Source organism: Sminthopsis crassicaudata, chromosome 5 (assembly GCF_048593235.1).
Source record: "Sminthopsis crassicaudata isolate SCR6 chromosome 5, ASM4859323v1, whole genome shotgun sequence".
Classification (NCBI taxonomy): Eukaryota; Metazoa; Chordata; class Mammalia; order Dasyuromorphia; family Dasyuridae; genus Sminthopsis; species Sminthopsis crassicaudata.
Window position 1 is genome coordinate 16,134,253 of NC_133621.1, and position 22,845 is coordinate 16,157,097.

A 22,845-nucleotide genomic window follows, 5' to 3' on the forward strand; every position below is an offset into this window, starting at 1 on the left:
ATAGCCCAATGAAAATCAGATTCTGACTGCAGTCCACTTCAAGAATAACATTGAGACAGGAAACAAACTTGCTTGATGTTTTTACCAGCAAAGAAGTAAGAGCGTGGCAGATAAAATGTGAGAGGGGGTGGGGGAGGGGGAAAGGAGCTCATTTTGGGGGTGTGAAATAAAGGGGAGGCAGATTGGTGTTTATTTTTGCCAATCTGAAACTTGCCTGGCTCTGGGGGAACCTCTCCCCTCCCTGGAGGCCTTCAGGCTGAGGCTGGATGACCACTTGTTGGGACCATTTTATATGGGAGTAGGACTAGGGCTGAGGGCCTTTCTGACCTTGGATTTCTATGATTTTGTGATTTTTCAATAATCGGTAGAGAATAAACTTAGAGCAAAGTATCAGACCTCGAATTATATCTTGATTAAACAGCCACGAGTCATGTTTTCAAATGCTGTGCTCAGACGCATCCTGACACCAGGTTCCTAGTAGATTAATAAAAATTTAGTTCCTTGGCTCTTTTAAGTGACATAAAAGCTCAGCAAGGTGGCTGCTAGTATTATTCCCATTTTGCAGATAAAGAAACTAGTGTTTAGAGAAAATGATTTTCCCAGCATTACACAGCAAATTGTGTCCAGGGCAGAATTCGAATCCAGGTCTTCTTGATTCCAACTCCAGGGCATCATTCACTATACCTACCCTGAGGGCCATCCTATCTTCCTGTCCTGATGCTCCTTTCTAGGCCCTGTCCTGTGCTGAGTCTGTCCATTAGTGGGTGGAGTCAGGAGGCGGGGTTTCCCTTGACCACGTGGTTGTTGGTTACTCCTCTGGCTGGCTCTCTTTGTAAAGTGACTTGCAGGCCTCCTGACTGAAAGGGGTGAGACATCTAGAAATGTGTCTCTGAAGTTGACTGGACATTTTTGCCTTGGCCACCGGCATCCTCCGATTAGGAATGATGGCCCCCGGTCCTCCAGTGTGCTTTGACCTTGAAATTTTCTGATCCTTTATTTCCCCCTTCACACACACACACACACACACACACAAATAGACACACACACATACACACACACACACACACACACACACACACAAATAGACACACACACATACACACACATGTCCCAAACTGGAATGAATATCAATCTCTGTCTTTAACAACAAGTCTGACAAAGTCAGGGACAGAGCTGAGGGACTTAGCCCTGGGCCAAGTACTGAAGAGGCTGGTGTTAACCCCACCCTGTACTACTCATTTGCCCACGTGGCATTCCTCCTGCTTAAGAACCTTCTGTGGCTCACTCACCCCTTCTAAGTCTCAGCTTCTGATGTGTAAAATGGACACGATGAGGCATTCCTCAAATCACTTCCTCTGTGAAACTCCAGATCATCTTCATAAACCGCTCTGTACGCTTTATGTAAGGCTTTATAGCACTATAGAAAACCCAGGTGTTATTGTTGGTATTATGATGATTTAGTTCTTCTAGGATAAAAAGTAAGATCATCTGATGGAATGATTATAATGCCTTCTGATTTATAAATCACTGTGAATGTTACCTCATTTAATCCTCCAACTACCCTGGAAGGTAAGGGCTGTTATTCCAATCACAGATAAGGAAGAGAGATCTAATGCAGGGGTTCTCAAACTGCGGCCCACTGAGGACGTTTATGCGGCCCCCCGGGTTATGGCAAATGGGCTGAGGGGCGGAGACAGAGTGTGAGCTTTTGTTTTTTACTATAGTTGGCCCCCCCACAGTCTGAGGGACAATGAACTATTTAAAAAGTTTGAGGATCGCTGCTCTAATGAGTTGCCCAAATCACACAGTAGGAAGTGTCCAAGGCCAGATTGGAAATCAGGACTTTCTGATTCCCAAATCCAGGGTGGAAGCTGCTTGAGGGCAGGAACCATTTCATTTTTGTCAGTTGGCTAACATGTAAGCTCTGTGAGCAAAGCAGAATTGCACTAACTTAGAAAAAAAGACATACGTGAAGTAAATCTAAATGTTCATAGGGACTATTTGCTCCCTTGTGCTTAGCACAGTGCCTGGCACATAGTAGGTGTTGAATAAACGCTTATTGACTGGCTGACGTGCTGAATCAGAGGTTCAGTTATTCACTTGGGTCTCTTGCTGTGTCCCTTCCCAGTACAGCTCTTTCTGGAGGGCAGTAACTGCTGACAGATGTTAACACGGATATTAAAATTCAAGCTCCCCCCACCCCCCTGCTACGTTCCCTTTTGGATGCATGTTAATCAGAGCCGGTGCTGACTTATCCGGTCTGAAGTGCTCATCAATATTTATAATGTCAGGGTGATACGTTAATTGAGGTCCCGATAAGAAAGGCAGCCCAGATTTTTGGTCAAACCAACCTTTGGATTGGCTCCTCATGTCGGAGGTTGGCAGAATTGGTTGAAATTCCATTAGAATGAGAGTTGGGCGGTAACTCACCATTTGTTAAGGTGCCTTGCGTTTCTTGGGTGACAAATGCTACTGAACCTCCCCAGGTCTAGCTCCAGCACCTGAGATCTCACGTGCCATTTGTAACGTGTTTTATATGGATGCTTCATCTCTGGAAAAACCAAACCAAACCACCACGACAACTTCATGCAATGTCTGTTTTGTGCATCGGCTTCTTCAATCAACTAATCAATAAGTATTGATTAAGCACTCACTTCATAGCAGGCTAGATGCTGAGGATCTGCAAAAGCAGAAAGGCCGATATCTGTTAGCATTTAGAGCCCCACTGTGACACAGAAAGTGATACATTGGCAGGGGAGGCAGGGAGGGACCGAGTCAAATGAGGAAGTCTCTGACTCCCGGAAGGCCGTCATTAAGAATTTATTAAGTACCTACTGTGTGTCAGGCACTCTGCTAAGCGTTGAGGTTACAAAAGCAAAAACCAGACTTTGTCCTCAAGAAACTTTCATTCTAATGAGACACACAACGTGGATCTAAATAGAAGTGAAATCCCCATTTGGGAGCTAGCCTGCAAGGAAAGACTCCCTCCATGGAAGGGAATGAAGGCCAGAAACGACCCTGGAAGAAAATAGCATTTGAGCTAAGTCTTGAAGGAAACTGGAGATTTTAAGAAATGGAGATGAAGAGGGAGAGCATTCCAGTGGGTACAAAGGCACGGATCCCGGATCTGGAGCATTCTGAGGGAAGAACAACAAATTCTGTTGTGGTTGGACCACGGCTAGATCAGTTGAATCATTGTGAGCTATTTCATGTCCTAAACCAAAGTCTTAATCTGCAATCTATGACTTAAAGAAAAGATATCTACTTCAAAAGAATTGATTTCTTTTGTAATCTTATGTATCTTATGCATCAAAAAGCCCGAGTCTGAAGGGGCCCATCAGTTGGCTTCATCAAACTGCCCAGTGCCCCATGACACAGAGTGATTTAAGATCTGCTGTTCTAAGCAGAAAAGTTGTGGAGCTAAGCGCCTTGGATCAAACCAATCGATCCACAAATATATCAGGACGACAGCTAGGTGGTGCCATGGTGCACAGAGCATAGGCTTGGAGTCACTTTGTCTTGAGTTCAAATGTGGCCTCAGACACTTCCTAGCTGTGTGATGTTGGACAAATCGCTTAATCCTGTTTGCCTCAGTTTCCTCATTTGTAAATTGAGTTGGAGAAGGAAACGGCTCCTTAACCAAGAAAAAAAAAGGAGGTCACAGAGTCATATGACTTATGAATAAAATATCAACACCTACTGTGTGCCAGGCACTGCCAATCATTGGGAATAGGAATTGAGAGAAGGAAACATTGCTTCCTTGTAATGAGCTTATCATGTAATGAGGGATGCAATATAAAGTAATTTAATTCAGGGTAGGGAGGACCATGGCAATTGGTGGGGAGGGAAATGTGGATCAGGAAAGGGTCCAGGTCGTAGGTGGTGATGTTTGAGGAAGGTGATCTTGAAGGAAAAGGATTCTCCAAGGCAGAGATGGGAAGGGGAAACATTTCAGGCATTGGGGACAGCACAAAATGGAAGCTGCGATGTCAATGTGAAGGCCCCAAAGGGGGCCTACGGGCTGGAGAGTTACGCTCAGTGAAGCTACAGTGATTGGCTGGGGTGATGGCAGTGAGGAGGTGATTCCCACTTATTACCTGCTTAAAGGAACCAAGGCCGTGGCTGTGGGTTACAGCTGTAAATCAGGCCTGTCATCTCCTTGTCAAGTGTGGGAAGCCTGGGATGACTTTGGAGATTATTCTATGTTTTATTGCCTGAGTTGTGAGTTTTCTGAAACCCTCAGGGGCCCCCGGGGTAGTTTCAGCTAAGTGAGCGCTGAATTTTGAAAGCCCCGTAGGTCAGTTAACAAGCATTTATTAAGCATCTACTGACTATATGCCAAACATTGAGCTCAGCTTTGGAGAGCCAAAGCAAAAGATGTCCCTGCAGTCTAAATGGGGACAATCTGTAGATGACACGAGGAAATGAACTCTAGGCAGGATGAATTGGGGGTAATCCCAAATGGAAACTGCAGGGAGACCTGGGACAGGCCTGTCCTCGAAGGACTTGAAGCCAAAAGATGGAGATGAGGAGAGAGGGAATTCCAGGCCTGGGAATGCCAGGGAAAGTGCCCTGAGTGAGGAGAGGGAGCCAGGAGGCCAGGGAGCATGTGAAAGGGAGGAAGGGCTGAGCCTGGAAGCAAGGAAGATGAAATGGCAATGAGAGCAATGAGCACAATCACCACAGCTTATCGATTCTCTGTGATGATGGGGATGGCATCATTTAAGTATAGAAACACAAAGAACATCAGCCTCTGGACCGAGTTAACAAAGTCAGATCTAGCCTGGTGAATCAAAGGATGGGCTCATGTCAGTCTCTTACATAGTGACTAATTCTGTACATTACATTGGAACAAAAATCCTGGCTGGTATCTCTGGTAAAGGGGGTTACTACCAGTGAGAATTTGGGGGAAAAACATCTTCTAGTATAGCTCTTCTACCTTCTATGCCATCTAGCTTTTGCTCAGAGATCTCCAGTAGAGGAGAATCTCAACCTAGAGGTGTCTGTTCCATTCACAGAGAGCTCTAGATATGAGAGTTTTCCTTATTCTAAGCCTAAATATACCTCTCCGTGACTTCTGCCCTCTAGGGCTAAGCCCCCTAAGGTTCGCACCCCTTCCCCATGACGAAACCTCTCATCTATGAAAACATCTGTCTTGTGCTCCCTATGTTGCCTCCTTTTCAGGCCAGACTCTTCAGTGGAGCCTATTTTAATGTGGCCTTGGGCCCCCTCAGTGTCCACATTAGCCTCCTTGGGTGCTCTCTTCAGCTTGGTGGACTGAGGTAGCTCTTAAAATGCCCTCCCCCCCCCCAATTAAAACACAGTATTCTAGATGTCTCACGGTTGTGCTAGACCAGGTACAAGGTTCCATCTCCCCACTGGTTGGACACGTCACGGCTGCCATCGATCTTTTTTGGGTGCCAGAGTTGGGATTCATGCTGCGCTTGGGCTCCACTAAGAACCCCTAGTCTTTTTCAGATTAATTTGTTTAGCCCCAAGTGTCCCACCTTGCAGAACCCAAGTGTTTATACTTGGCAGAAACGCACCCCCTCAGGCTCATGTCAGGTCAACAAACATTTTTGAAGTGCTTCCTATGTGCCAGGCATTGTGGTAAGCTCTAAGAATGGAGACAAAGGCAGAAACTGCCCCTGCCCTGCCTACCTTCTAATGAGGGAGGCAATGTGCAGACAACTCTCTCTTTATAGGTACATATATGTAGATATACATACACACTCATACAGGATATATACACATGAAGCTGTTTCTCAAGACTTTCAAACTTATCAAAGAAAACAAAGTTAGATTTCCTTACTTGATATTGTGGGAGTCTGATGAAGAAGAGCAATGGAATGAATGTCTAGGCCCACACAAGAAACTGGTGATGGGGGTTCCATGGACACTTCCTTTTTTTTTTTTTTTTCTCTCAATAGTATTTTATTTTTCCAAATACGTGTAAAAGTAGTATTCAACATTCATTTTTATAAGATTTTGATTCCAATTTTTTCTCTTTCCCTCACCTCCCTCCTTCCCAAGACAATCTGATAAGGTTGAATACATGCCATCCTTTTAAACATATTTCCATATTTGTCATGTTATTCAAGAAAAATCAGATCAAAAGGAAAAAAAAATACAAGAAAAAAACAAATGAAAAGAAGTGAAAATACTCTGCTTTGATCCACATTCAGTCTCCGTAGTTCTCTCTCTGGATGCAGATGGCATTTTTTATCCCAAGCATGAGACCTCTCTCATTTCTAAATCTTTGATCCTAAGTCTTTTGGCATTCCTGGGCCTCAGTTTCCTTATCTATAAAGTGAGGAAGTTGGACTAACTGAAATCCCAAGTCTCTTCATCTCTAAATTTTTTGCACATGTAAGTGCCTCTTTACAAAGCCCTTTGAAGAGTGGGGTGCACTTTCCCAATAACCACCATAGGGAAGTAGGGAATACAAATATTATCTACATGTTATAGTTCTGAAGCTAAGATACAGTATAATGTGTCTCCCAGAATCATGTAACTGCTGAGGTTTTTTTGAACCTAAGATTTCTCAATCCCATATAAGGGGCTTACTCTCTTGCTTCATGCTCCCTTTCTTGCGTCGTGCTCCCTTTCAAAGTGAGATGTGTTTATGTTAAATCTCCTTAGAACATGATCATTTTTTTCTCCAAAAATTCTATCACAAAAGTACTCTCTCTGTGTCTCACTGAGGCATGGAGGACTCCCAAATTCTGGTAAAGACTTTAGCTCTGGGGCCCTTAATTTCTCTTGTCCTTGGTCCAGCCTGACTCTGTTTGACTAGGCCCTTCACTAGGATGATTATAAACTAAGAAATGTTTCTTTTGTCATCTTCTGGAGACTATCTGCTGTTCTGAGGAATTGGACATAGCATGGAGCAGATGATCAGACTTCTAAGCCCATTTTTGACATTTATCATCTATGTAAACTCAGTTTCTTCATCTGGAAAATAAGAAGATTGGAGACCCCCTAAGGCTCCTCCAACTCTCAACCTCTGATCTGTGGAGGAATGAGCCCCCGGCACCTACCAAATCACATCTCCTTGCGGTAAAAGGGAGCATGGGAAACTCCCACTGGTGTGTCTGGCGTGAAACCTTGTCACATAGGGAGACTTTCCATCCCCATTTGAGTAATGGCGAGAGGTCGCTTTGCATTAAGAGCTCCACATCCCTTGGCTTATTTATGCCTTCAGAAAATGAAGGCGAGAGTGTGCTTCCCATCACCTGGTTACAAAATCTGGGAGCGTTTCAGGAGAAGCTTGTCCGTGTAGTCGCCTTGATTCATGACCGTTTCCCTAAGAACTACCACAGGCCTGTTCAGCTGAAGCACTCTCACAGAGAGGGACCAGGCAGCCTTTCCCCTGTACTGATGCTGATTACTGCATCCCCCAGTGGGTGCCTGGCTACGAACGAGTGCTATTAGTTAAATTAGGATTTGAAAAATGACATGGAGCGTGAGATGTGTTTTTTTTTCTTCAATCCTCCCAGGGAAGGTAGCTTGTTTCAAGCCGTCCATCTAAGCCATTTATCTGTCCAGACGTATTGAATCTTTTTTCGAACCTTGATTCACAATCGGCTATAAAATCAAGCAGAGTCAGTGTTTGTGGGGGCCACTCAGTTGTGTTCTAATATTCTTATTAGCTTATTAGATGATTTCAAATGCTTTTTTCTCTCTATTGAGGAATTGTCAGGAGATCCAACGTTATAAAGGAATGGTGTCCCAAGGCTTCTCTCAGTATCAGAAGTCATTTTCAGAGACTTGTCCAATGTACCTGTGCTCTCACTCCCTCCGGTGATGCAGATTGCAGCCCATCATGTGTGACTCTTGTTCTTGCCCTTCCACAAATTCACCATAAGGCATTGGGGGAAGAGTATCTCCTCCTCTTTCACCTAATATTATAAGGAGAGGCATTATAGTGCAATGAAACATTCTGAGTTTGGGAATAAGATCACCTGGATTCAAATTCTGCGTCTGATGCTCACTACCTCACGTGACCTTGGCAAGTCATTTACAATCCCAGGATTTTAGTTTCCTAATGATGGACCCAAGGTTCTGACTGTCTCGTATTCATCAGTTTCCCATCTGTAAAATGAGGGGGAGGGGTCATATAGTCTCTAAGGTTGCTTACAGCTCAAAATCTAGGATGTTGTGAACTTTTATTCTGGTGGGACACAAGGCAGTCCATTGGTTATTCCTTCCTTTTGCCATTTGACCAACTCATCTTTTCACACTTTTTTTGGCAAGGCAATTGGGGTTAAGTGACTTGCCCAGGGTCATACAGCTCGTGTTCAGTGTCTTGAGGCTAGATTTGAACTCAAGTCCTCCTGACTTTAGGACTGGTGCTCTATCTACTATGCCATCTGCCTACCCCTAGATATTATCTTGATGAAATTCTTTTCTGGCCAGCTTTTCTTTGTAATTTTTTATGTGTGATGTGTTATAGCTTAGTCATGCCTACCATATGCTTCTCTATTAACTTCTGAGTTACCCATTTCTCTCTCTATATATAGTTGTGGGGAGGGGCAACATTCCCAAACTCAAAGCTTTAACCATCCACACAGGAATAACCAAGTGGATGAAGAGTGCTTATTGTATAGACTATGGCAAGCAGTTGAAAGGGTAACCTATAAAACCCATCCATCCGCATATTTGTCTGTTGGACTATAGATTTTCTGGAAAAGATCGGTGGTCAGTGGTCCTGCGGCTCTCTGGGATCTGTGTCCATTCTTTCTATTGGCCTCTGGTGATGGACCACTACACATGTCACACTCATGCTCAGCCAGCCATGGCCTGTGGAACCAAATCCCAAGATGGTGCGAATTTAGGGTATTTAGAAGAAACCAAAGGAGACAGCAAGTGGCTTAGTTGAAAGAACTTTGGATTTGGGGTCAGAGAACCTGGGTTCAGAGCCCAGCTCCTCTGTCCCTCACTGTCCCCATGACCCTGGATAAATCCCCAGTCTTCCTGCATCTGTAGAATGAGAGAGTGACCTGTTAAGATCAGGGGACTGGGATTAAGCTTCTGCCGCTGTTACTTATGGCCATGTGAATTTAGACAAATGGATAACCTGCCCTGGGCCTCACTTTCTTCCTCTGTGATGCTGAGAGTCAGGAGAGTCTCAGCTGTTGGCTCTGCCCCACTATCCCTGTGACCTTGGCCATCTGCTCTTTGATCCGGTGGAAGGCCCCTTGCACCAGAATCTCCGGTCCTCTGAGCGGCGCCTCCTGGTCCGAATGCTTCCCAGTCGCCCTGACCTGCTGGATGCATAATCCCACCAATATGAAGGGGACTGGAGGCAGGGGCAGCCTGGGCCTTCCTCCACCCGCTCCCTTCAAAGTAAATAAAAAACAACCAGATCTGAGCCCACGGGGAGCCTGATGAATACGAGGCGGTCAGAACCTTGGATCCCCGTTCATTTGTCCTTGTCTGTTTGGGGAATTTGATACGCTGAGAGCGGGGAAAGGGCTCCCCGAGGGCTGGCTTTGGCGCGATCCTGGAGCTGCAGTGAGATATTAATGAATTGTTGTGTTTTGTTTTTGTCTCCCCCTTCCCCCTCACCTGTAGATTTATGAGGAATCCAAGATGAACTTGGAGCAGGAAAGGCCGTTTGTGTGCAGCGCCCCGGGCTGCTCGCAGGTGAGTGGGTCCCCTGGCAGGCTGCGGGTGGGTGCCCGGCAGGAGGCTTTGGCTCCGGCTCCCAGGACCGCTTGGTGGCTGATCCATTACCACCGCATCCTGTTTGGTCTCTCCGGGGAGAGGCTGTGATTGTTATTATCCTCATGGCTCGCCTTCCCACCCCCCAAATGATGTGAGCCAGCGTGCCCCTCCGGCCACAGCCCCTGAAACCTAATAGGGCCGAGCCCTTCCATTCCGAAGCCTCCTCCCCCCACCCCCAGGAAGCCAGCCAAACCCACGGCTGGCCCCTCCAGATGTCCGGGCTTGTCATTTGAGAAATGGGGAGAAAGGAAGTCTGTTTTTCCATGGAGCAGTTTGGACTTGGCGTCGTATTATCGGCAAAAATATAACCCAGCATGGAGACCATGGGAGCGTTTGGCTCCTCGCCAAAGAGAACTGTCCCCTGAGTGCCCGAGGCCCCCTTTCTGCCTTCTGCTCCTCAGGGAAAAGGGCCTTGGGACCTTTCATTGGGATGGAAACTCCAGGTGCAGAGCCTCCCTCCCTCAGTGCAGATCTGCATTGACTCAGATTAATTCATTTGCTCAGGGCCACGCAGCCAGCATGTGCCAGAAGCTGTACGAGAACCTTGTGTTCCAAAGGCAGCTCCTCCTCTGCCATGGCCCCTCCACCTTGGAGAGCACGTGGCTCGCTGGGGCGGACTGGGAGCTTCTTCCCGAGCAAAGTCTGAGCTTTTCTCTGTCACCTTTTTAGCATATTGTAGCATCTCATGATGCCTTTGGAGTCTTCCTGTCATTAGATATACACACGTGGGGAACTGAGGCAGCGGGCCTTCCTGTCATTAGATATACACACATGGGAAACTGACGCAGCGGGCTTTCCTGTCATTAGATATACACACGTGGGGAACTGAGGCAGCGGGGCTTCCTGTCATTAGATATACACACGTGGGGAACTGACGCAGCGGGGCTTCCTGTCATTAGATATACACACGTGGGAAACTGACGCAGTGGGCCTTCCTGTCATTAGATATACACACGTGGGAAACTGAGGCAGCGGGGCTTCCTGTCATTAGATATACACACGTGGGGAACTGAGGCAGCGGGGCTTCCTGTCATTAGATATACACACGTGGGGAACTGAGGCAGCGGGGCTTCCTGTCATTAGATATACACACGTGGGGAACTGAGGCAGCGGGGCTTCCTGTCATTAGATATACACACGTGGGGAACTGACGCAGTGGGGCTTCCTGTCATTAGATATACACACGTGGGAAACTGAGGCAGCGGGGCTTCCTGTCATTAGATATACACATGTGGGAAACTGAGGCAGCAGGCTTCCTGTCATTAGATATACACACGTGGGAAACTGACGCAGCGGGGCTTCCTGTCATTAGATATACACACGTGGGAAACTGACGCAGCGGGCCTTCCTGTGATTAGATATACACACGTGGGAAACTGACGCAGCGGGCCTTCCTGTGATTAGATATACACACGTGGGAAACTGACGCAGCGGGCCTTCCTGTGATTAGATATACACATGTGGGAAACTGACGCAGCGGGCCTTCCTGTGATTAGATATACACATGTGGGAAACTGAGGCAGCAGGCTTCCTGTCATTAGATATACACACGTGGGAAACTGACGCAGCGGGGCTTCCTGTCATTAGATATACACACGTGGGAAACTGACGCAGCGGGCCTTCCTGTGATTAGATATACACATGTGGGAAACTGAGGCAGCAGGCTTCCTGTCATTAGATATACACACGTGGGAAACTGACGCAGCGGGCCTTCCTGTGATTAGATATACACATGTGGGGAACTGAGGCAGCGGACCACTTGTGGTCCCTGGGAGTCCCCATGCTTCATTCTTCTGTCAGACCTCGAGCCTGTTGCTGTGAGATCACTCTCTTCCCTTTCCCTAAATTGCCCCTAAAGTGTCTAGTGAGAGGCGGAATTCCCATCTGGAATGTTCCTCTGAAGGGTGGCAGAGGACCTGGGAAGGGCCCTCTGGGGGTCTTTGCATTTCCCCATGTTGCATTTGGAGGCCCTTCTGGGAGGAGAGGGGCCATGGAAATGTAAGATGTACTTTCTTGGACCCTGACAATGCTCCAAGAGGAACTAGCATCTTCTACTCAGACTGGGCATGGGAAGGCCCCTCAGGACTATGGAAAATGTGGATTTCTGACCGATGAATTGGGAATGTTGGAGGCAATGATCAGTGACCCTAAAATGTCTTTTGAAATGAATTGTGGCGGAAAGAGTCCTGGGGTCCAAGGTTCAAATGCCATCTCTCCCACTTTGTAGTTGAGTGCTCTGTGGGAAGTTCATCCTTCTCTGTTTTTTGAAATAAAATAGATGGGTAGGACAAGAGGAGCTCAGAACTGGCAGGGACCTCATAATCTGGGGTCCTAGATCCCGGGGAACTGCCTGGTCCACTTACAGGGTCAGTGACTATCCGGGGCCAAGGGAAGCCTCTCAGAAAAGACCATTGCTGATTCCCCTAGTTGGTGCTATTCCCCCATTTTTGAACATATTGTATATTAATATATATTATATGATATATTCAATGACACATGTTGATGTATATTATATAATATATTCTATGAGATTTATATATATGTGTGTGCATATATATATATATATATATTTATTTATGCCAGTGTATGTAGTATGGTGGATGACATACTTTTATATATGTTGATATACATTATGACATATTCCATGACATTATATAGGTATATATAGACCAGTGGGCCTCAAACTTTTTAAATAGGGGCCAGTTCACTGTCCCTCAGACTGCGGGAGGGCCGGACTATAGTGAAAACAAAAACTCACGCTCTGTCTCTGCCCCTCGGCCCATTTGCCATAACCCGGCGGGCCGCATAAACATCCTCAGTGGCCGCATCTGGCCCAAGGGCCGCAGTTTGAGAACTCCTGATGTAGACATACATTATTTAAGATATTCTGTGACGTATTTTATGTACATGTTAATGGACGTTATAGAAAATATTCTATTGTAGATTTTACATACGCATAACAAGGTTTGTTATATTCCATGACATACACATGTACATTAATATATACCTCTATGTGTGTCTATAATATAGTCTATGGGATTAATTTTTATATTTGTATGTCAATGTTTATTATATATCCTATGCTATTTAACATATAATGTTTATTGATATGTATTAATTTATATTATATAATATATTCTGACATGTATTATATATTAATATACTATTTTATATACATATGTACATATAAATCTATTTATCTGTATGCTTTTTTCATCCTCCCCTCCTCCCAAGCTCTTGAGGGTGAGAACTATTTCAGCCTTTGTATGCCCCGTGCCTAGCAGAGTGACTGGCACACGGCAGTCCCTTAAATGCTTATTGACACTGGGAAGTAATTCCCCTCGATGCCCGCATGGGACGGCAGCCAGGAGAACGCCAAAAAGTGAGCGCTACAATGGGACGTTCTCTCCTTTGCATAAGTGAAGGGTTGAGGGTTTACCTTAGAACCATGTTTTTGCAGCCAAATTGAGGTTGCTCACCTTTGGCTTTCACCAATTAGCCTTCATTTTCTTTCCGATTTTAAAATAAAGCCCTCAAGAAATTGTGTTTTTTAAGGCAAATTCCCATAACTGGGCAAAGGGCTCCTGCAGGAGCGTTAGGTCCTTGAAATCTTGCACTGATTTCTCATGGTAAGGCAAGTTCCACTAGCAAGGTAGCTAGCTTGGTGGTGCAGTGGATAGAGCTCCAGGCCTGGAGTCAAGAAAACTCATCTTTGTGAGTTCAAATCTGGCCTCAGACACTTTTTAGCTGTTTGACCCTGTCCAAAGTCACTTCACCCTGTCTGCCTCAGTTTCCTCATCTGTAAAATGACCTGGAGAAGGATATGATGAACTCCTGCAACATCCTGCTCAAGAAACTTTGGGGTCACAAAGAATCGGAACCACTGCAAAATGACTGAGCCACAAAGCTAGCTGAAACATGTTAAACTCTTCCTGTATGCCAGGCACTGCACTGACTGCGGGGAACACTGATTGGGTGAAAAGAAAACCAGTCACTGACCTGAGGGGCCGAGGGCACGTGACCCAAAGGGAGCCGACAAGTGGCGAGAGAGGAGAAAGAGCCGGTGGAACAGCGAGGGAGAATCCGGAGGCAGAAACCAGGCGAGGAGAGGAGGGAACGCTGCTGCTCACTTCTTCCCATGGAGCGAGTGTCATGGGTCCTATCTTCTAAAAGAGACCCCATCAGGATGCCAGATCCCCGAGACAGAGCACTGGATGGCTTCCAGTTCATTCCCTGTCCTCACATCGGCCCTGAGAAGGAGACGATGTGACCAGAGGCATACCCATTTTACAGATTAGGAAGCTGAGGCGCATGGGAGGCATAGCTGGTATTCAGATGACTCCAAGAGTCTCACCCATTCTGCCATACCACAAGGCCCCAGGATATGGATTCTAATCCTAGGCCTAACTATTAGGCTTTGTGTGTGTGTGACTGACCTTGGGAAGTCCTAGCCCTGCCTAGGGCTGTGCTTCCTCATGTGTAAAAGTGAGACCGTCTAACTCTCTTCCGGTCCTGAGTCCCATGACCCCAGACTTTATAAAGCCCGATCAGCAAGGACGCTTCATCGTCCACTGGCACCTTCTGGAACAGGAGGCAGGTCTGGCTGTGGGTCTGGCTGGGTGGGGCCTGCAGGATTCTGGATGCAGGGATTTCCACATCAATTTAAAATGGAACAGGGAGAAGAGTTGTCGTTTTCTCTTTGTTATGATGGCTCTTTTTTTTTTTTTTTTTCCTAAATAAATATGTTTTCAGAGTGCTCTTCTTCCCCCCTCCATTTTGTTAGACTTGAAGAAGAAACTGAGTCTGCCTCTTACTTTTCTCGTCCCCATGACTTATATGAGTTTTGCATACAGTAAGCATTTAATAATGGCTTTTCCTTTCACTCATCCATCCATCCATCCATCCCAGATGGGTCTGCCTCCCACTGTACCGTTAGCCTGGTGGTGGAAGCAGAGGAGACCTTCTAGTTTCCTGCTCCAGCCTCTTCCGTGACAGGCTGACTTCCTTTCAGGGATATCCTCATGTCCCGCCTGGTCTCCTACCATGCCCTTTCCCTTCTTCAGAACCCCACCATTCTAGAATATTCCTTGCCAGAAACTTCCATCACTTGCCCACTTGTGACATCAGAAGTGTAAACCAATCAGCAGCGCCCAAGGGAGGCCCCTTCCTTCTCTTCACAAAGCCAGACCCTTCTGAAGTCCCACCACTGTGACTTGGTCCAGCTGTGTGGGATAGCCTATTGGAAGAGAGAGGGCGAGCCAGCCTAAGGTGGGTGCCTCTCATTGGATCACCCAGCCCCTGGACCTGGACCTGGAGACCATGCAGTTTAATGGTCCAACAAGGCTCTGCTTAATAGCCCCTCGTGTGCCAAGCACTGGGCGCTGGGATGCAGATGGGATGTAAAAACAGTCTCAGAGCAGTGGCAGCTGGGTCCTCCCCCTGGGTCTCAGTAACACAGCACAAAAAGAACAAGCAAAAACGTACTAGGGGACTCTCCCTGGATCACTCCGGGCCCTCGGCCTCTGTCTGAGTCCCAATCAGTCTCTAGAAAAGCTGTGTACCAGCGATAGTGACTCGTGCTGCCACCCGTGCTTCTGGGGCCCTTCTGAGAGTCTGGCTGGGGCTGGCTTTCCCCCTTGTGCTTGGTGCCAGAACCAGGTGCCGGCCCTTCTTCCAGGACCTTCTCCCTTGGCACCTATGTGGAAGGAAGCACCTGCCTTTGTAGACAGTGCAGTGCAGAGCAGTGTCTCTGTGATAAGGAAACCCTTTTTCCATCTCTGAAGAGCTTCCCAAGTTCCCCCCAGGGAGCCAGCAGGCCGGGATGCCGGGCTAGCCTCAAAGCACATTCGGGCCTGGGCTTTATCTCTGTGCTGGATCCTCCAAGCCAGCCAGGGGAGGGGTCCACTCGGCTCCCTCAAATCTTGAACTCAGATGAGGACATGTAGCTTACTGATTGACCACAGGACTGGCCCTGAGCAGGACTCACCTGTTGGATAGGGGATCCTTGACCCAAGCTGGGAGGGGTTTCAAGGGACCAACTACTGCAACCCTGGATTTTGCAGTTGAGGAAACTGAGACCCAGGGAGGGGAGCGACTTCGTTTCACATGGGGAGTGGTAGGGCTGGAGCCTGACGCCTTCTCCAATGGATTCCAATCCAGCGGTGGTGTCCTGTACCTTTCTGGCTCCCATTGCCTCAAGAGAAACATCTCCTTCCTCCCCAAGTGTTTAAAGCTCTCCACAGTCTAGTAGCCTGCTATCTTTCCAGACCAGTTTCATCTTCTTCCCCTTTCTGTAGGCTCCATCCCAATCAGACTGGTTAGGTGGCTGTTGTAGGAGTACACGAGTGTCCATCTTCCCCTTCTGTGAGAATGATCCCCCTCCATGCTTGGAGAGCTGTCCTTTTCCTCTGCTTCATGGAACCCCTTTCTAGCTTCAAAAAGCAACTCACTGGCCACCTCCCACTAGGAGGTCTCTCCTAAACCCCCAGGAGAATGTCAACTCCTTGAGAACAAACATTTTCTTTTTCCCTTTCCTTTCCCTTTCCTTTCCCTTTCCTTTCCCTTTCCTTTCCCTTTCCTTTCCCTTTCCTTTCCCTTTCCTTTCCTTTCCTTTCCCTTTCCTTTCCCTTTCCCTTTCCTTTCCCTTTCCTTTCCCTTTCCTTTCCCTTTCCTTTCCTTTTCCTTTCCCTTTCCTTTCCCTTTCCTTTCCCTTTCCTTTCCCTTTCCTTTCCCTTTCCCTTTCCTTTCCCTTTCCTTTCCCTTTCCTTTCCTTTCCATTTTTTGTACCCCGTTGTGAGTATAATATACAGTGCACAAATTACCTGTTGAATCGAATGGGGTTAGAATCCCCTAACCTTCTCAGCTGACTTCGTTCGTTCTGGTGTTTTTTCAAAAATATTATTGACACATTTTGCTTTGAAATCACTGACAGTCCCCAGCACATTCCTCCCTCATTTGTCCCAGAGAGTGACAAAACTTATTTGAAAAAGCCCAGAATTCCCCGTTGCAATTCCCTGGGGGCGGGAAGGGGGGCAGGAGAACACTCTAGACTCTTGGCCTTCCTCCTGGAGATGCTGCTTGCCACCGGGCTCTCTCCCCGGCCGGGGAAGGGCCCACATTTTTGACTCACTGGGGTGGCAGACGGAATGTTTCATTCCAAAAGAAAAACTGGAAACCAGCTCATGCTTTCTCACTTGTCCCAAGCGATTCTTGGCTCCCCTGCCATGTTTGAGTTGCTGGATGATAATTTCCCATTCTCCCCCCTCCAACGGGTGCCAAATGACTATTGTGAAACTTGCTGAATAGATCCCCTTCTTTCTTTCTGATTTTTTTTCTTTGTATTTGTCTGACAGCGCTTCCCGACCGAGGACCATCTGATGATTCACAGACACAAGCATGAGATGACTTTGAAGTTTACCTCAATAAAAACAGACAGTTTGTTAACAGGTAAGGAGCCTCCGGCGGGAGAGGATCTGCTCCGGTCTCGGGGGGGGGGGGGGGGGGGGGGGGAGAGGACAGACTGCCGGCAAAGGCTGTGTCCCCAGAATAGCGACCGCTTAAGTCATGCAGCACAAAGGGCGGCAGCTGACTTGGGATTCCCACCTTTCTGGGAATGTAGAACATTGACAATAATAGCTCAGATTTATATAACACCTCGCCTTCGACACTGAGGGGAAAAGTGGAGGCCGGCATGGGTCTGAGATGGGACTCGTCCCACTTCTTCCTGACTTGCTTCAAAGCCTTTTGGAGAAGAAGCTCCCTATGACTAAATGGTGGTGGAAGAGGAAGACCCTTCATGGGGCATCCTCTAAATCACTGTAGTCACCGGTTCTATATTAACATGCTTTCTTTTTAAGATTTGATGCACCCACAATTTCAGTAGATCATCATCATAACCTTGTAAAAAAGGTGATTATCCCCATTTTACAGATGGGAAATGTGAGGCTAAGAGAATTTAATTGAGTTGACTAGAGTTATAAATCTAGTCTGAGATGGTGTCAGAACTCACTCCTTTTATTTATAGCTCTATCAACACATATACTATGTTCTTTAAACTCCTTAATATAATCAGTGGGGCAGCTAAGGGGTCCAGTAGATAAAGTGCCTGGTCTGCAATCAAGGAGATCTTCAAATCTGGCCTTGGACACATATTAGCTGCGTGACCCTGGGCAAGTCACTTTACTATTTGCCTCAGGTTCTCATCATAAAATAAGCTGGAGAAGGAAATGGCAAATTAATCCTGTGTCTTTGCCAAGAAAACTTCAAAAAGCAAAGAGTTAGAACACAGTTAATTGACACTCTGTGTATATGTGTGTGTGCGTGTGTGTGAACTCAGTCAATAGGGTACATGCTTGAGCACTTGCTTTATACTTAACCATGCATCATGTGCTGTGCAAGGTATTAAGAAAAAAGTTCTCCTTATGTGGTAGTCTCGCACCAAAGAGATTCTGTTCATAGGAAAGGGCATGTGAGACTTCTGGAGGGGAAGCAATGCATGTGAAATGAACTCAGCGCAGACAAGATAAATTCTATTAGGGTTCTTGACCATTTTGGCACCATCATTCCTTTGAGCAGTCTGGTGGAACATATGGATCTCTTCTCAGATTTAAATTTAAATACCTAAATAAAATACTTAGGATTATGAAGGGAACCAAATATATTGAAATATAGATACCTCTTTGTCATCTCCCTGTCTATCTATATGTACCTATTAATTTATCTATATATCTATATGTAATCTATCTCTCTACCTATCTATCCATTCATCTGCCAGTCTGTCTATCCATCCATCCATCTATCCATCATCTATCTATCTCTATCTACCTATTCATTTATCTAGATATATCTGTCATCTGTCTATCTATCTATCTATCTATCTATCTATCTATCTATCTATCCATCCATCTATCCATCCATTCATCTATCCATCTATCTATCTGTCCATCCATCCGTTTATCTATCTATCTATCTATCTATCTATCTATCTATCTATCTATCTATCTATCTATCTATCTATCTATCCATCCATCCATCCATCCATCCATTCATCTATCCATCTATCTATCTGTCCATCCATCCATTTATCTATCCATCTATCTATCTATCTATCTATCTATCTATCTATCTATCTATCTATCTATCTATCCATCCATCCATCCATTCATCTATCCATCTATCTATCTGTCCATCCATTCATCCATTTATATACCTCCCTACATCCTTATCCATCTTTCTGTTCCCCCCAGATTTAAAGAAAGGAGAGCTCACTAGGGACTGATGATGAAGCCAGAGATCCCTCCTCAGAGGCAGTCGTGGTAGTGGTGATAGTTGTAATATGGTAGTAGTAGTGATAGCAGTGGTAGTAGTAATGATAATAGTAGTAATAGTAATCATGCTGGTGGTAGTGGTAATAGTTGTAGTATGTTAGTAGGAGTGGTAGGAGTGGTAGGGTTTCCAGTTATTTTTCAGTTGTGTTTGACTATTTTGAGATCCCATCTGGGATTTTTGGGGCAAAGATGCTACACTGGTTTGCTGTTTCCTTCTGTTCATTATGTAGAAGAGTAACTGAGGTAAACAGGGTGAAGTGACCTGTTCAGGGTCCCACAACTAGGAAAGGTCTAAGATTGGATTTGAACTTGGGAAGATGAGTGGCACTCCATGCATTATGGCGCCCCTCGTTGCCCAAATAACCACATGCAAACAAGCGACAGGAGAGATATATTGGATGCAACCAAGTGAGGGAAGATGCTGGTCTTAGAGCATTTCTTCTGGAAGTCCCTAGTTATTCATCTGTAACTTCTAGAGTCAGAAAAAGGACTGGAACTTTCTGAGTTTCTTCCTGACTCCCAGGAAGAAACTCAAATCTCTCTCCTTCTCTCTCTCTCTCTCTCTCTCTCTCTGTCTCTCTCTCTCTCTCTCTCTCTCTCTCTCTCTCTCTCTCTGTCTGTCTCTCTGTCTCTCTGTCTCTCTCTCTCTCTCTCTCTCTCTCTCTCTCTCCTTCTCTCTCTCTCTCTCTCTCTCTCCTTCTCTCTCTGTCTCTCTCTCTCTCTCTCTCTGTCTCTCTGTCTCTCTCTCTTTATATATATATATATATATATATATATAATTTTATTGTTATTTTTACTTTATTGTTACTTATTTTTTACCATATATATGTATATATTTATATGAATACAAACATATGGTGATATAGTGGACACAATGATGGATTGGGTCTACAGAAAGTTTTTTTGAATCCTACCTCAAACAATTAGTAACTGCATGACTTTGGGCATGATGGGAACCTCATGACCTCAGTTTCCTTAAATATAAAATGGAGAAAGTTTGACTTGATGATGAGTCTCTTCCAGCCCTCATTCAGAGACCATGTATGAGTTTGGGGAGTCCCAGCCTCTCTGAGCCTCAGTGTCCTCATCTGTAAAATGGAAGGGATTAAACTAGAAGATAATCTTGCTGGATTCTTTCAGTTCTAAAATGATATAATTGTAGGTAGATCAAGAGCTGAATGGGGACTGCCTGCCTCTCTTCCCTACCTCCTTGTGGAATTCTATGTTGTCACCCCTTGTTTTTGCTCCCCTCACAGTTGTAACTTCTATTCACACAATTTGCTGGGGCCCACGAGTCATTGAGTCATCTGTAGGCTGCCTTCCTCTTCTCTGGCTGGCTACTAGCCATCTTGTCCAATCCCCTTCTGTTACAGAGAAGGAAACTGAGAATTGGATCATAAATCAAAAGCTAGAAATGTCCTCCGAGTTTTACAGACAAGGCACAGGGAGATTTTAGCCACTGACCCAATATTGCTGAGGAGGAGTTAAAGCGCGATTCTTTTGCTTTAAAGCCTATATTCTTTTTTTATTTTACTGTATAACTCTTGCCAAATGACTTATCCAAGGTAACTCATCTCATCATCGGGAGAGCTGGGCCTTGAACCCGGGCCTCCCGACTCTCAAGCTGAGCTCTCCGAGGCTGCTTCCAAGCTGCCAGGTGTTTGGGAGCCCAGGTACATTGGAAGGCAGGGTGACCTTTGGGTGATCAGGTTTCTTTCCTGCCCCAGCTCTGAACCCTCCAGGGTGAAAAATAGCCTGTGGCTGCCTCCCTCGCCAGCAGGTGATCTGGGTATTTTTAGTCCTTGCTAAGATTTCCATCTGTCCGATGCTGACCTGGACTGTCTTGAGTTTGAGGTGGCTGCTGGTCCAGAGAGACTCCAAGAACACAGACGCAGCCACGTCAGACGGGTCCCTGCCCGGGGGAGACTTTGGTTCTAGTAAAGGCAGTCTGGGCTTATGGTGCTCGCCGCTCCCGGGGTCCACAGAGGGATATTCAAGCAAGAAGACACAGGACGTCGTGGCGGAGACCTGGCGTTCTCTGACACTCCCGAGCTGTGATCACAGGCAGATCACTAACCTCCAGTCAGAAGTTTCCACATCTGTAAAATGGGAGAAATGACATTTACATTCAGAGATATCATGGGGCAAAAATGAGATGATGTATTTAGAATGCACAGCCAACTCTAAGGTGCTCTATTAATGTATAATAATCATGATTCCATCTCATTGGCTCATACCCACAAACCCCACAACCCAAAGAGCTGCTGTTCACCTTGTTTTCCCATCAGGCCCAGGACTGCCTCTCGGCAAGGGGCCCTACAGCAGTGCTGCATCTCATTTCTGGCCGGAGGAGAGTCACTGTGTACCACCAACAAGCAAGTGCAGATGTAGAATCCATCAGCAAATGCTGATCAAGGGCCTACTGTGTGCCCAGCACTGTGTGAGGGCCGCAGAGGCAAAACTAGAATGACCACTGACTTCCAGGAGCTTAAATCTTGGCGGGGAAATCAAAGAAATTTAAACCCTGCTGATGTTTGGGATGTGTGTGTGTGTGTGTGTGTGTGTGTGTGTGTGTGTGTGTGTGTGTGTCTCAGTACCTCAGCTAAGTAATAGGACTTTTGGACCAGCTGCCTTCTGAGGTCACTTGAAGAATTAAATCTGTGAATTGAAATAACTATAAGTCTGTGGTACAAGGCCTAAACTGGAGTTGGGATGGTCTGGATTCAACTTTGATCTTAGATATGCACTAGATACGTGACCTAGGCAAGTCATTTATCTCAGTTTCCTCATCTGTAAAATGGGAATAATATCATCTATCTCATGGAGTTGTAAGGATCAAGTAAGATACCACATAGAACACTTTGCAGATCTTTAAAGCACTAGATAAATGCTAGCTCCCACTGTAGACAAAGGGATATCAGGGATGTGGGGCACTAACATCTTGGAGAATCCATTCAGGCTGTTGGAGGTGATTATCTCTTGAATCAGTCTTAAAGGGGGATTTTAAGAGATAGACAGGAAAAGGGAGGGCAAGTCAGATTTGAGGGCCAGCCTGTGTTCATGCAGAGAGGCTGAGAAGAGAGTGTCGTGTATGAGCAGCGGGAGTGCTGGGCTGGAACACAGAATGTGTTAAGAATGGGCCATGTGTATTTAATCTGGAGAGAGGGGTTGGAGCCGGACTTTGCAAGGTTTTCAGTGTCAAAGGCAAAGGGGAGCCCTAGAATGTTCTTGAGTAGGGGAATAACCTACAGGTCAGACCTGTGCTTTAAGTATGTCGATTGGGCAGCTGGGTGGAAGATTTATTGGAGAAAGTAAAGATTGACCCAGAGAACCCACATGGGAGGCTACTTAATAGTCCATGATGGAGGCACTTGACAACACTTGAATCAAGGCAGCTCTGGTGAATACACGGATGGGAACAGATGCAAATGATGTCAGAGATAGAACTGCCAGGATTTGGCAGGGAAGCGATCAGGGATCTTGACCTCTCATCCTTTGTCTCCAAGGACCAGCTGGGAGAAGACCAGGAAGGTTTCTTCAGGGTCAGGAAGATCTTGGGTCTCTCCAAGGTGATCAGTGGGTCAGTGGAGACCTAACCAGGTCATCTGGTCTCGCAAAGCCTCTCATAATCAGACACTTTTTCTATATATTTTCCATATCTTGGAATGAGCAGGAACACTAAGTAAAATGCCCTCAGCATCAATTCGATGCAGCTGGGGAACAAAGCACTGTTCAGACTACCCCTGCCAAAAAGCTTCCTGGGAGATGGTTCGGGGAGCAGGAAGTCTGT

General features: G+C 46.0%; 1 protein-coding gene across 3 annotated transcripts in view; it reads left to right on the forward strand.

The window, feature by feature from the left end:
* CREB5 (cAMP responsive element binding protein 5) overlaps positions 1 to 22,845 on the forward strand; it is a 477,814-nt gene that overhangs the window by 65,698 nt on the left and 389,271 nt on the right. For 2 of the 3 annotated variants that reach the window (XM_074272189.1, XM_074272188.1), the window contains exons 2-3: positions 9,577 to 9,648; positions 17,082 to 17,175. In XM_074272189.1, coding sequence (XP_074128290.1) covers positions 9,595 to 9,648; positions 17,082 to 17,175 — 148 coding nt within the window. In that variant the 5' untranslated portion in view covers positions 9,577 to 9,594. Of the gene's footprint in view, positions 1 to 9,576; positions 9,649 to 14,898; positions 14,998 to 17,081; positions 17,176 to 22,845 lie in introns of those variants that run through there. The other variant, XM_074272191.1, reaches the window with a different exon arrangement.